This window comes from Haliaeetus albicilla, chromosome 6 (genome assembly GCF_947461875.1).
Source record: "Haliaeetus albicilla chromosome 6, bHalAlb1.1, whole genome shotgun sequence".
Lineage (NCBI taxonomy): Eukaryota > Metazoa > Chordata > Aves > Accipitriformes > Accipitridae > Haliaeetus > Haliaeetus albicilla.
This window is the reverse complement of record NC_091488.1, coordinates 37,298,687-37,312,505: the sequence shown is the minus strand read 5'-3', so window position 1 is coordinate 37,312,505 and position 13,819 is coordinate 37,298,687. Positions and strand designations below refer to the sequence as shown.

At 37.2% G+C, this 13,819-nt stretch overlaps 1 protein-coding gene across 1 annotated transcript in view; it reads right to left on the bottom strand.

Moving 5' to 3' along the window:
* Positions 1-13,819, bottom strand: part of CBLB (Cbl proto-oncogene B) — a 133,580-nt gene extending 119,761 nt beyond the window's left edge. The window contains 4 exon segments of the mRNA XM_069785581.1: positions 4,300-4,550; positions 13,658-13,723; positions 13,726-13,764; positions 13,766-13,819. Coding sequence (XP_069641682.1) covers positions 4,300-4,550; positions 13,658-13,723; positions 13,726-13,764; positions 13,766-13,807 — 398 coding nt within the window. The 5' untranslated portion in view covers positions 13,808-13,819.

The following is a 13,819-nucleotide window of genomic DNA, read 5'->3' as shown; positions in this document are numbered from 1 at the left end:
CATAAGTACACAAATGGCTGTTACTGCATCGCAGCTGACAAAACTGAAGTCCATCCTGACGCTTACCCTTGCAACTTCTCATCAAGTCTGTACTTTCAGAAAAAGGAGGGAATGGGCTAGACATTTCAGCAGTAGAAAGGTCTCTACCGAGAATGCTGTGTACTTTGATGTGCCAGTTCAGGGACTTCATTCAAGAACCTTACCTGATCTCAGTTGTCAACACGGACTTAAGGAAGAGAAATGGAATACTTGTAAACCCACTAACCCACATGAATAGTAACAAAGGAGAACCTGATCTATCGCTTGAATCATAGGTATAATCCCTCCCTAGAAGACTTGGAGAATGTAAGAATTCTGCACTAACAAAATGCTTAATCAAGGTGTAAAATCTAGAAACATGCAATTTGAATCAAGACACCAAATGGCCAGATGCGCAAGAGAATTTAGTAAGATTTTCCGTACAGGAACAGGTGCCGTTTTACATCAACGCCAAAACCACCTCAGCTCTTCTCTTGCCATCTTCATCAGTACTGCCCACTACTTAAGAAATATCCATCTTCCATCCTATCTTCCTCTTCCACTTCTGCAATGCCACTTAAAAACAAGTAGCCAACTAATTTTGACTGAACCAAGCAGTATTTAAGAGAGTATTAGAAGTATACACCCTGGTTTTATACTTTTTTTCTCCTCATATAAAGGGCATATAGCAGAAGGCATGCAATATTAAAACAGACAATGAACAAGTTCCACCTCAAGACATATTCTTCCAAGGACACAACTTACAGCTAAGCACAGGAAAGCTCACACTTGTCTCCATTACTAAGAAATGGCTGAGTTAGCCCTGAAGGCCATGTCCAGCATCTTGAATGAATCCAAACGTAATCTCCCCATTGCCACTTTATTCCTCCTCTGGTCTTATTATTGTAACTTATGTGCTTGATTTCTACACCTGGCTAACATATTTGTCTTTAAAAACTGCCAGCCTCCAAAGTTCTTATTTTTTCTGGATGCATAATTCTGGAATGCAGTAAGACAAAAGGAAGTTTGGACTTCACAGAAATGATGCCTTCCAGCTTTAGTCTACTTCCCAATAAACAACAAATGGGAAAAACAAAACAAACCACAAAACAAAACCCCAGACCCTCAAAGACACACAAAGCCTTTCAAGAAGGATAGTTGTACCTGAACCAGTAATTTTAATAAGCCTTCGTTAATAAAATTTTAAAAGTTACAAAAAGTATCTTTAAATTACTTCATACATAGAAAAACTTCTGTGCAGCCTGTATCTAAAACAGTTTACAGAATGTATTGAACATCATCTCTTACTTCATGAAGCAAGAGGACTAAGAGAGAACAATTTTATACTAGACACCATACCCAGAAGGTAAATGGAATTCATATACAATAAACAAACTTGTAAGCTGTGTTTTCTCCACTTAGCAAGACTCACCCCAGAGAGTACAGAATGACAGCACCAACTACTCTTAAACGGCTACCACGCGTTTGACGTGAAACACAGGATAGAAAGGCAACACCATCGCAGTGTAAACTTTTGATTTAGCCATTTGTACATAATCTGACTGGCACACTATCTTGTTTCATCCACGGATCTTTGAGAACTAAAATTCAGGACAAATTCTTCACAACAGCATGATTTTGGTGTCATCAGACAAATAAAATCATATTTATATTGGCATTGGTTCCTAAAAGTACCATCACTAGAGAAGTTAAAAGATTATTTAATAACACTAATAGGTTACAAGTATACTAATCAACTATACATACAGAATGCTTCCAAATGCAGCCAGTTTCTCTTTTTCATTATGACCTTTTATCCAGAAACCACAGAGACACTAACAGAAAACAAAACAGAAATGTAAGATTGAAAACCACAGAAACTGGCCAGGTGTCAACGCAAGAGGCTTTTGGCTTGCCTTTTTTTTTTTTTTTTTAAAATTGACTACACCTCAATTTGACAGTCATTTTGGAAACATCATCAAAAACACTTACTTAAATTAACACTCCTATGTTTGCATTATAACACTAAGAAATAATGTACTTAGGTTAATGCAGGCATGTTTGGAAGCAAAGAAGCTAAAAACATTAACAGCTTCTTTTACTAACTTACCAAGAATTAACATGATTAAGTACACTGAAGCGCTGCAGAGCAAATGGGTACCTAGTCATAGGGCTCAAACAAGTATACCTTCATTCAACTTTAAACTAGGACACACATACAGATAAAACACCACCATTAGATGAATGAGAGTGCACTGAAGTCACAATGATGTAGATTTTAACTTACAATGGCATGAAGCATGAACTGCTGAAACAATGTTTACACTTTTTTTTGTTTAAGCATTATGACATACAGTCAGAATTTTTGTTTGTATAGGAAACACAACTAATAATTTTAGCACAGGAGAAACATTTCTATTGTACTCCTTTCCTCAAGCTTCAAACTCCTTCAGTCAGGCAAAATAATATAGTTGCCACCTTCAGAAACAAATTTAGAGAGCCCAAAGCAGTTATTGTGATTCAGTGCACTTCGTTACTATGTTTTGTTTTAAAATCCCTCCTCCCCAATCGTCTCACAAGAATGGCCCAAATAAATGACACTAAATATGCTAACTGCACCTCCTTCAAAAACTGTTTGTTTCTCAAAAGACATCCTTCTATCACCACTGTTACCCTTATGCAGGAAATGAAGTGGGTAATTGGAAAGAATAAAGCAACTCTAGCAACTAGATACAGTTACTAAGACACTGTTTGAATGACTGTACAGAGTGTATAGCAGTGTTTTTGAAAAAGTGACACTGAACTGGCTTTAATTTATTGCTAACTGTAAGCAAAACCATAAGAAAATCTGGGTTTCATACAACATAGGGAAGTCAAAATAAAACCTGTTTACATAATGCAACCATTTATGTCAAATTTCCCTTACCATAAAAAGTTCTTATTTCCTTTGCAACACAATGACTTCTGTACATAAAACAAATGGGATATTAAAAAAGAACCCATAGGCTCAGTGCTGAACAATTCGTCCAGGGGTTCTGGTAAGAATGCATCTACAGTAAAAACGTTTCTTTACATACTTATGAATTCAAACACAAAAGACATTCATCAAGATCTTTACTCATCACTAAAATAGTTCAAACAGCGTATTTTGCTCCTCTTAGGCAAATTGCTCCAAGTATATTCAAAATTGAACAGTCTTCACATACTTTAGAAGAAAATTCCTTAGACCTTAAGCAAGCTTCAGACACCCTATCAAGCGCAGGAGACTACCACGGTATACTGAATAGCTATGACCACTGCTGAAGATCTGGAAGGAACATATGTGTAAATCAAACATAACGGCAGTGACATTTACAAGAATGTAGACATTTCACTGCTTCTACTAACAGTTTCACCAGCTGTAAAACTATACTGCAACCCTGCCTCTGAGCTCAGGTGCAGACACAGAGGCAGGGATTCAATCCTCCATTCACTTCCTTTCTATCTCCCATTCCCCCCATCTCCTTTAAAAAGGGAAGACTCTGGAAACAGCATTGTATCTTCTATTTGAATAGATATACAGATATACCACACATGGCAGAGGCTAACTGCCACAACACTGCTGTATCCCTTCCCAAAACAAAACTGCAGATTTTGCACAGAAGTTCTTGAAATATTATTTTTAAATTATCAGGCAATAAAATCAAATATTAAAAACCTCTTCACTCACCACCAAGAGTACACATAAAGTAGACATTAATCCCTGTTATTAAAACTGAACCACTGCAAATCAGGAATCCATTAGGTTTCTGAAAAGGCTTCGCAGCACCAAACTAACATTATCATCACCTTATGCTAACATCACACAGTATCTCAAAAATGTGAGTATTGTTTTGCTCCATTTCATCACTTGTGAAAGGTCTAAGTCAATAGCCATCATGGCTCCCACAGTTTTAAGAACTGGGGTAGGGAGGTCAAGTTGAATCCAAGTAACAGTCAGTCTCTCTCTGCCAGAGGAAAAACTACGTATTGTAAGGCCCTGTGAATAAGTAATTACAACGAAATGAATGTTTTATGAAGGAAATGCACTTGGTTTTAAAGGTCATAAAGTGACAGACAAGAGCACACAGTGTAACAAATCCAGCAAATTACTGATTGACCTGCAGGGTCAATGAATCCAAACAATAAATATTTCTGCTCTTTAAATAATTAAAAATGTCAAAACACAATGGCTGCAGACAAACAATGTTAAGAATGCAGACAGGCCAGACAATCTACTTCATATTTAAATATTTCACTTACCTGTCCTGTGATTGCTCCTCGTACATTCTTTCCTTTCCTTCTTTGAAGAGTCTTATAGCACGTTTCGATTTTTTCATGAGACTGTCAATGTAGATTTTAAAATATTCGTTCTCACTGAGTTGTGCAAGTTTCTGGTTGTCATCGTATTTGCTCAGTATAAGTCGCAAATGTTGATAAGTGTCAGGTAAAATGTCAAGTATGTAAGGTGGGCTGTTTTTGAGTTGAAGCTTTGGGTTTTGGCACAATCTTACCTATAACCAAAAACAAGAGAATGTAAAAGACAAGAAATATGTTGGGGGAAAGCCTGATGCGATGTCTTAATAGGTGTAAGCATACTTCTCTAACCTCTGGGCACAAAGAATTAAATCCTACTTCATTTATATTCCATGAAATCCCAACATAGTCTCTAATGTCAAAGGAAGTAAAAGTTAACTTAATCCTGTCACATCTATAAAAAGCAAACAAGCTTACTTACATAGTTCGGGGTTTTGCATTTAAAGTAAGAATGTCTTTGCCTACCTACTATATGCTAAGGAGTATATTATCAAAACACAGTACGCAACTAATGCCAAGAGCAGTAGTTTCATACAGATGTGTTTGCTGCAGGTGAACTTCCCTATGGATGCTTAAATGTCTACTAAGAACTGAGCTTATAAATTACCTCATCATTGCTGTCTCTCTCTTTTCTCTATCCAACAACATAACCTCTTAGAACCCATAGGAATTTAAAGTTTGAGAGGTCTACACACATGAAAATGGTCTGAATGCCACCAGTGGCTCAAAAGCTATTAGCTATGACAGACAGAAATTAAGTCACTCACAAACAGATATCATAAACCAGGAAACAAACCACTATAAACTCAATGTTTTCCAGTTCATGGCTATAACAGAAGATAACATCTTAATGGACTTGGAATCATCATGTTCCTAAAAGGCACAAAAATTAATTGAATAATATATATTACTTAAAGGAATAAGCTTCAAATTAATTGAACACCTTTATTTGAATCTAGTCTCCACAGGAAATGTTTCTGGAACAAGAAGGTACTGTTCTTGTTTCCTGAACATATACAAGGTTAGAGTAATTATCTCCCGACTACCTAAATTCTCTGGTAGTTTGTCCATAATGTTCTGTTCTAGAAAGCAAAAGAGATCAAAACTAACGGATAGTTTTTGAGTGCTATTGCACTGAGCTATTCATGCTCAGCTAAGACACTGCAGAGGGACACATTCTAGACACGTGTGCGCAGCGGTACATATGCAAATACTTACGAAAAAATTAAGTCCATGTGGTATCAAAGTTTTATAGGTATCATTTGGAGATTGCCATATTATATATTAGTGACTTTGACATTCTTTTGAGGTGACTAACGAGGCTGTAAAAACATCTTAATACTGCTGAAAGCAGAGTCCTATTCTTACTAATGTATCAACTTCAAAAAAAGTGCAGTCCTGAGCATTTCCGGCGGGGGGTGGGGGGCCGGAACAACAAACTTGTATCCTGGAACATTCAGCTCTCTAAACTCAAAGCTGTATCCCTATTGCTGACCCCTCCTTCAATTTCCAGATGAAGAAATTCACTGCCTTAAGACTGTTGCCACTAACAGACCCTCATGCACTACAAACAGCAAAGCAAACGCATAACTGGTTTTTCCCTCTGAAACATACATACAAAAACACACCAGGCAATTAGATTTAGGTAACTGGGGTCATAGTTAGAAAAGTGGAGACAGAATAGTGGACAAAAGTCAAGCACTGACAAGTTTTAAAAAAAGAAGTCTAGCACCATCAGAACAGTGCAAACTCATAAACACTATAGAAATGTTAGCACCATTCAAAAACAGTATTTAAAACACGACGTTTGCAATAGTTCCCCTCATTTCACTGATCCATTGTTACTTTACTAATTTCTACCATTCTTTCACCTACTAGACCAACTAAGGGATCAGGAACCCTTCTGATGTGTTGTAGAACAGACAGTCCTTCCCACAGAGAAATTTGCAATCTCAGTAGGAAACAAAAAGACAGCAGATGGATGCAGGCAAATATGAATACACGAGCATAACACTGTTCAACATGCTAAAGAGTGGCTCAGGGTGTTAGCAGTTAAGTATTTCTAGATGTAAACAGCAAAGTTTCAAGGCAAGCTCTACAATAATTTAGTGGCTTATAAAGGAATTCCTCCTAAATTTAGGAATAAGCTGGAAGGAAACAACAAAAAAGTAAAGCTTAAAGGTGTTTGGTCATGTCTTCATCAGGTGATGAAGTCTGGAACTGCAATCCATGAACTGCAAGAGCAAGACAGCAAGAGACTCTGAAACTGAAAATAACTTGTTTCTATTTCATGTGATAAACAGAAGGTTATCAGGACAAAGAAAAAGGACAACATGGTCTAAGTCATGGGTTAGGAGATGGCTGCAGCAGCATTCTCAAAGAATAAAGGTTGGATACGATGGCATTCTTTTAAGGTCAGAAAAGCAAAGCTGAACTTACTGATATACAAAATAGCAAGGCCTGGATGACAGATTTAGGTGAATGGATTGATCGGAAAGATTCAGACATTACTTGAACTGCTCTTTTAAAAGTTGAGTTGCCTGAATGAAGGCAGGATGCTGGTGTCACCCGAGAAAATTAAGAAAGGAACTAACAAGAGAGACTTATGAAGGTGATTAAACATTTTCTTTTAGTTATGCTGAAGTTAAGCTGACAGAATGCTTTAAGGATATTTCAGAAACATGAGCAAAGAATTCTACATGTGTAGACACATCTGAAAATCATCCATGCAGAGACATACATGAATTTCTTTTTGTAGAAGAGTTAGAAGAACTGGAATCCCAAAGACAGCAGTGAAAACCTTTATAAAAAACGTAGACCTTTTTCATCTGAACTTCGGTTACCAGTGATTTCTGATTTAGTGAAAACTCAAAACAAGGTTGACATTCTTCCCAAAGCCAACTACAGATGACACAAATCAGTATCACTGATTAGGCACTACAACTTTCTGGAGCAAGAAGCACAAGTTAAAAACAGCTGAAAAGAAGAAAATATTTATTCAGGGGAAAAAGGCAGCAATGAGAGCAGACCACAAGCAGAAAAGGCTGCAATCATTTTGAATTGCTTATTTATCTTAACTTAAATCTTATGAACAAAGAATTAATTCTCTTTCTGAAGTCCATCTTTTCAATGAGATGTGCCAACAAGCAGAATATAAGTGGTTTCATACATATTAGAAATACCATTAAAAATAAAAAAACAACAAGAAAAAGCAAATTGCTTATGCTAATTGGTGCATTTTCAACAGTTAGTCTATTCAGCTATACAAAAAGAACATTCAGTTATAAAGAACAACTAGTTTCTCCTTCAGATGTTCTAAAAAGTCTTCTTCAGTCCAGTATCTTTACATACAGTCAATACACACATCAAAACAGGATCCTGTGGTCATCATGGTTTACAAGGCTTCACCTTCCGCTGAATTTATAGACATAAATACAGCACATTACTAGAACCTTCAACTCCAGAACAAGCCTTTAAGGAAGTCATATTCTTCTACAGTACAACTCTATTAGTCTTACACATTCTCACTGAAAAAATGCTAACACTTAGTCCAAGTCAGTGATCTAGTGAAGCAGTACAAGGCTATCTTCACTTTATAGAGTACACAAGGAAGTAAGATTGTAAAGAGATGGCTGGTAAACCATATGGTTTCCAGAGTCAGGATGTCCTGACACGTACCACAGCAGTTCACAATTAAAAGCAAGCAATAAGAAATGGCATCTGCTGACGCAAAAGATTTACCAATGCACCAGAAGTGGTGCACATACCTTTCTTCAAAAGAAAACAGAAATCAAAACAAAAACAAAATAAAACAAAAAAAAAAACAACCAAAAATAAAGACCTCCATATTGCACTTTACAAAACAAGCCTCACCAACACTTTAGGAGCAGACATGAATCATATCACTGGGTGATTTGTGTATTGTTATGACTGGAAGTAAGCATGTATGTATTTAGCAAGCAACCAATCTAAAAAATGAAAAGCAGTCAGTCAGCAAGTTGGTAAGAAATGTCTCTCTCATTGAGGTAAACTGAGACAAAGCTAAACTCCTTTCATTACCTCACTCAGGGTAAATCCAAGTATTTACTCCAGAATCACAGAAACAACAGAGTGGAATTCTGATTGTGAAGTACTAAGGCATTACCCACATCCACCAGAAACAAATTTTGAAACAGTTAACTCAGGAACTTCCAGACAAGCTTACTCTAGTGCCCAAGGAGAAAAAACCCAACCGCCTCTTCCCTCCTCTCCTCTCCGTGCCCCCTCCCCCCCCAAAACAAATAGCACTACTCATAACATTTTTTAAGATATTTGACTTAAATTACAAGGCATTATTTCATAGCATCTTCAGATAGAGTCATGGATGCCTACTGTATTTAGAAAATTAATTTCTTACAAAAAATTATATCTTCTATTCACTTTTTAAAGCAAACAATAAAGTTGAAAGCCCTGAACTTGTTTGACAAAAGAACTTTGTTCCAGCAAAGTATATCAGCCCTAACACAAACTGTTTAAACACCTGATGGTAGTCAAAGACAATACAAGGAAAGTAACACAGCTAAAACAGAAAAAGTATCTAATGAGTAGGACATCCGCTAAACACTGTTTTCAGCTGCAGTGAATGGACTAGAACAATCAAAGCACCAGTGGTCACACTTCCAAAACTACACTTCAAAACCGTCTACTGAACAAGTATCTTCTGCCATGCAGTACAAAAAATGTCAAAGTACACCACAGACAGAATAAAGGTAGCTCTGCAGTAAGATACTGTAACAATTCACCAGAAAACCACAACACACAATGCTACCAAAAATGAATTCTGAAGAACTTAATCAGGGAGGACCTAATCAGGAAAATGGATGAAATCTGAACATTATGCTTCTTCATCATGTATTTCTTTCCACCAGATGTTACCTTAACTGCAATGCATTTTACTTTCCACAGAAAGATGGGTTTTCTTTCTGAAAGAAGCCTTCTCATCAAAATTTAAGTAGAGGTGACCAATCACCAATCTTATCTGAGAACATAGTAAGTGCTTGTTCAACAGCTACCACACTGCAACTGAGCCATATGTTTCCGTACTGCAGGAATAAGCAATAACAATGCTGATGCTACATGTGCACAAGGACAGCTGACTTTGGAGGGTCATTTATACTTTCTTCTGATTAGAAAAAGAGAAGCTTCCATGTGTTTAAATTTTTATTCTTTTTCCACAAACACTGTATACAGGACAAAACTTCCTATCAACTTTCACCACATAATACGCTGAAGAATACCATGGTTATGATTGGCGATTGTCTTTTCTAGATCCTTTGTAGAACAATGACATTTAATCAACTTGGAAGGTTGCACATTAATGTAACAATTACATAAAGGGTTATACAGAATAACCAACACACACATAGTTTCAACTACCACGCTCTGTAAACTCACTTAGATGCTGTTGAAAACTTGGATGCTGACAAACAATTTATAGGAAAGCACATTAGTAAGTTACAGAGGTAATACAGCTTGTACTCACTAAGTCAATAGTATGAGCTTTGGAGATGCATTCTAATTTGCTCTTAGGTAATTATTAAATGGCAAATCAAACTGCCATCCCCATTTACGTAGAGTCAAACAACTGGGTGGGCCATGACAGAGCACCCAAACAGTTTAGACAATATTGTTCATCTTCACAGTAGAAAATACAATTATTTTCAGGCCCAGTGCATAGAAGTACTGAAAAGTGATTGGAAGTTGCTGAAATATTCATGTTTTAAGAAATCCTGCTCAGAATGTGTCACAATTTTATCGGCTTGAAACCCACAATAGTAAAGTATGCACAATAGTACTGCCAACTCTAAACAGCCCGAGCAGTAAATTAACTTAACTACTCCCATGTTTACATAATAGACAGTCTCTCCCGAAGTTGTTCTCAAGATAACCATTATCCTCTAATAATCCATATTATATATATTATAAATATCCACAGCTAGTTTCTAGATTTTAAAACCATTAGGTTTAGAATCTCAGGAAAAAAAAATTCTCATGTAATTTATGCATAGTTTAAAGGAAGACTTAAGAGTTATTTGTTAACTTTCTATAATACACATCATGTTTTAAGAACAGTAATTTGCTTGCTAGAAGTTCAGAGATATATGGTCAACTTGCTTATATAATGCTAGCACTAGAAAGCAGGGCTAGCTTTCCAAACGATAAAAAGAATATCATCCTTTGCATTGTGAAGGAATTAAAGTAATTTTGTTTCTTAATGGTAAAGCTACTGCTTACCCATGAGAGAAGCAGCAGGGAAACGACACTGATGCTAACAGTTGATGGCCCTTTAATAATTCAGGTATTGTAAATTCATGTAAAAAAAGACATACCCATAAACCTCAAAAAGTACAGATCCCAGTGGATAAAGTATAAAAAGGCAGACGCAGATACAAGATAAACAGACAGATAACAATTCACATTCACCGATTACTCAGAACAAGTTGGGGTTTTTTTTATTATTCCCTGCAAGTATGTTGCCTAGAGTAACTTTTACAAACAGGGCTCTAACCAGGAGCTCTACCAACATTCTGTCCTGCTGAAGAACTCTTTCAAAACCCTTTATTTTTTCAAACTGGTAACAGACTTTTAAACCGAAGACACTTAAGCAGAACTGCAACCTGCTGCCTATTCTGACAGCTGAAGAAGCATCAGGCCATAGAAAACAAACATTACCATGAAATCTGAACAATTCCAAAGCATGACATACAACCAATTCTACACAGAGAAGTTTGCATGGTATCTGAGTAGCCAGAACTTCTACACATACCATAAAACCACTCTCATAGTATAGTTCCTATAGAGGAGGAATATTTGTAGTATTGGTTAATCCCGTATTGTTGAAAACAAGTAATTCATACAGAACATCTCATCTGCCAAAGGAGGAAATTACAGAAAGAAATGCAAGAAAGGTAAAGAATGGCAATTTTAAGAAAGAAAGAAAGAAATGTAAACCAGAAATTATTGAGCTCTGGCCCTAGTTTTTAAGCATGCTCTTTTTTCATCCTTTGGTCAAGATAACAGCTTTGCTTTGTTCCCATTCTCCCCTTCCCTAACATCTTCAGAATGGGAGAAAACTTTAGCTACCTCATTGCAGCAAAAAGATGGTTATCACAGCTATTATAGTTAAAGAATAAACAAGGATAATGACTGCTATTACAACAAGCAAAATAGGCCTCAAAGCCACAATCTTACCATGGGTGGCACCCCACTGACTTTGCAGAGCCTACCACCTTCACTAGGTATTAATTTGATCAGTGACCCAGCACAGAAATCAGTCAAAGGACACACTCCAGAAATGGGATTTGAAACAACAGTCAATCGAGCAGGTTTCTGTATCTGATTTTAATCCCTGGTTTTGATCTAGGCAGAGGAGAAAATAACCTTCCTGTGCCTACTGCCACATAAGGCTAAGAGACTTAAATTTGTTTGCCAATATATTAAATTTGCTCAAACACATCCTTTCACTATAAGTACCAAATGCTAAAAACTCAAGCAGTAAGCTACAGCATTCTCACACTATGACATCATACTGTCTGGTATACTTTAATATAATTTGGAAATAAAATTTGATTAACTGAGAGCAGCTTAAAGAGGGTACATTAAAGATCCAAATTGAGAACACTTATCCAGTAAAATGAAGAAGAAAGCACAGCGCAAAGTCCAGCCTTTCCAGCGACTTCTACAGAACAGGCCTCACTGACTGTACTGATGCTCTAGTGTAATAGTGACAAATACAGTTATCCTATACTAGCTGAGTAAAAGCAATTCACAAGTCCAAGCAGCAGGGTTAACGTTTTCTGGTAACCATGAACATACAAACTAATCAGGGGACAACCTTACCATATAGATTTGCAAATGACCTGACATGGGGAAATTAAGCTGTACATGTACATTCCCCACGTGGTTTCAACAACAAACCAGATTCCTGGTTTCCAAGCTGAAAACTTCCTTCTACAGGAAGTACTGCCTGCTTCCAAGTATTTATACTTGCAGTTCTTATTACAAGATGCTCACTGTTTACAGCATCCTGATCATTAACATGGAAATGTCAACAAAGTCTTTGTGATAATAACAATTTCTATCACAGCTGGTTTTTAAGTTTATAACCATCATCAGAAACTGATGGAAATACAGATGCTATTCTTGGAGCATCAAAAAGGAAAGCATACAAGGACTCAATCAAATACTTTGAAATGATCACTTGTCAAGGCATATTACATGAAATAATCCTCACCGTGTCCGTATAACTACTTATGAACTTTAAGAAATGTAAAATATCTGCATTTACAAGAGCCACAGGGAAAGCAAACAGTTACACTAATTCATGAAGAATCACCGAATTACGAAGTCATAACTCTTTTGCCATACAGACCCCAGGCTAACAGGTAGTAATTCTCACTCCCCAGCAGTTCCAAGAGGAAGCTCTCAAGTACCACCTCACATGCAAAGCAGAGTGCTTGCATCTCCTGAACAGTTATCCGTGTTATAATCAAACTGTTCCTACCATTGGTAAGGAACTCTCCTAGCTAATCTATCCTCACGCAAGCTGTCATTTTGTATAATACTAAAGAAAATGTATCAGGCTGGTGCAGAGAACTGCAAGATCTAAAAATCTACGGTCTATCCCCCCACTTCCTGAAAAATTAGTTTCAGTAGAGTGTATTTCTAGTTTCAAAATGAAGACTTAACTACTTAAAAATCATTAAAATGCAGAACACACGCGTAAAAGTTAGGCGTGCCATACTAATCTGTTTACTAAACTGACAAGAGTGACATCCCCCAGTCTCCACGCACATTCCTAAAAGCACAAACATATCTATGTTGCCATCACGAGCATGTCTCACAGGACTATTAGCTTAACTGAAGTTTCATGCTTCAGAGGTCTTGTTTGCAGACTAACAATGTGATCCAACACGAAACACACAGAATATGTAATTACAAGTCAAAGTTAAGCAGCTTTTCGTTAGGACAGCTCTTCAAGTTTGAGTCATTTTAAAGGATCTGAAAATAACAATAGCCCAAGGCAAACACACATTTGTTTTCCCTCCACAAACCAAGATTAAAAAAAACATAGCCAGAGGCCACATATAAGAAAAAAAAAAAGACAACTGGTGCTTAAATAACCTAAAACACCAGTCCCCTTACTTCCCGAGGCACTGTCAGCACAGCAGTGGGAGCTGCAGGAAGACGCCGTTTCCTCATGGGTACCTATTTAAATAGCCCCATTCTTCACCGCTCGCGTCCACGAACGCACGCAGACACTCACCACTTTGTCCATAAGCTTCCAGGTCTTCTCGACAGTCCTCCGGTCGGCAGCTGCCTGCTTGGGGGGGGCCCAACAGCATCCTGGATGGCATCAATGAAGCCCAGGATCCCGTCCCTTGCGCGGGTTCCGGCCGTTGAGGGAATTGGCCATCTGGGAGGCGAG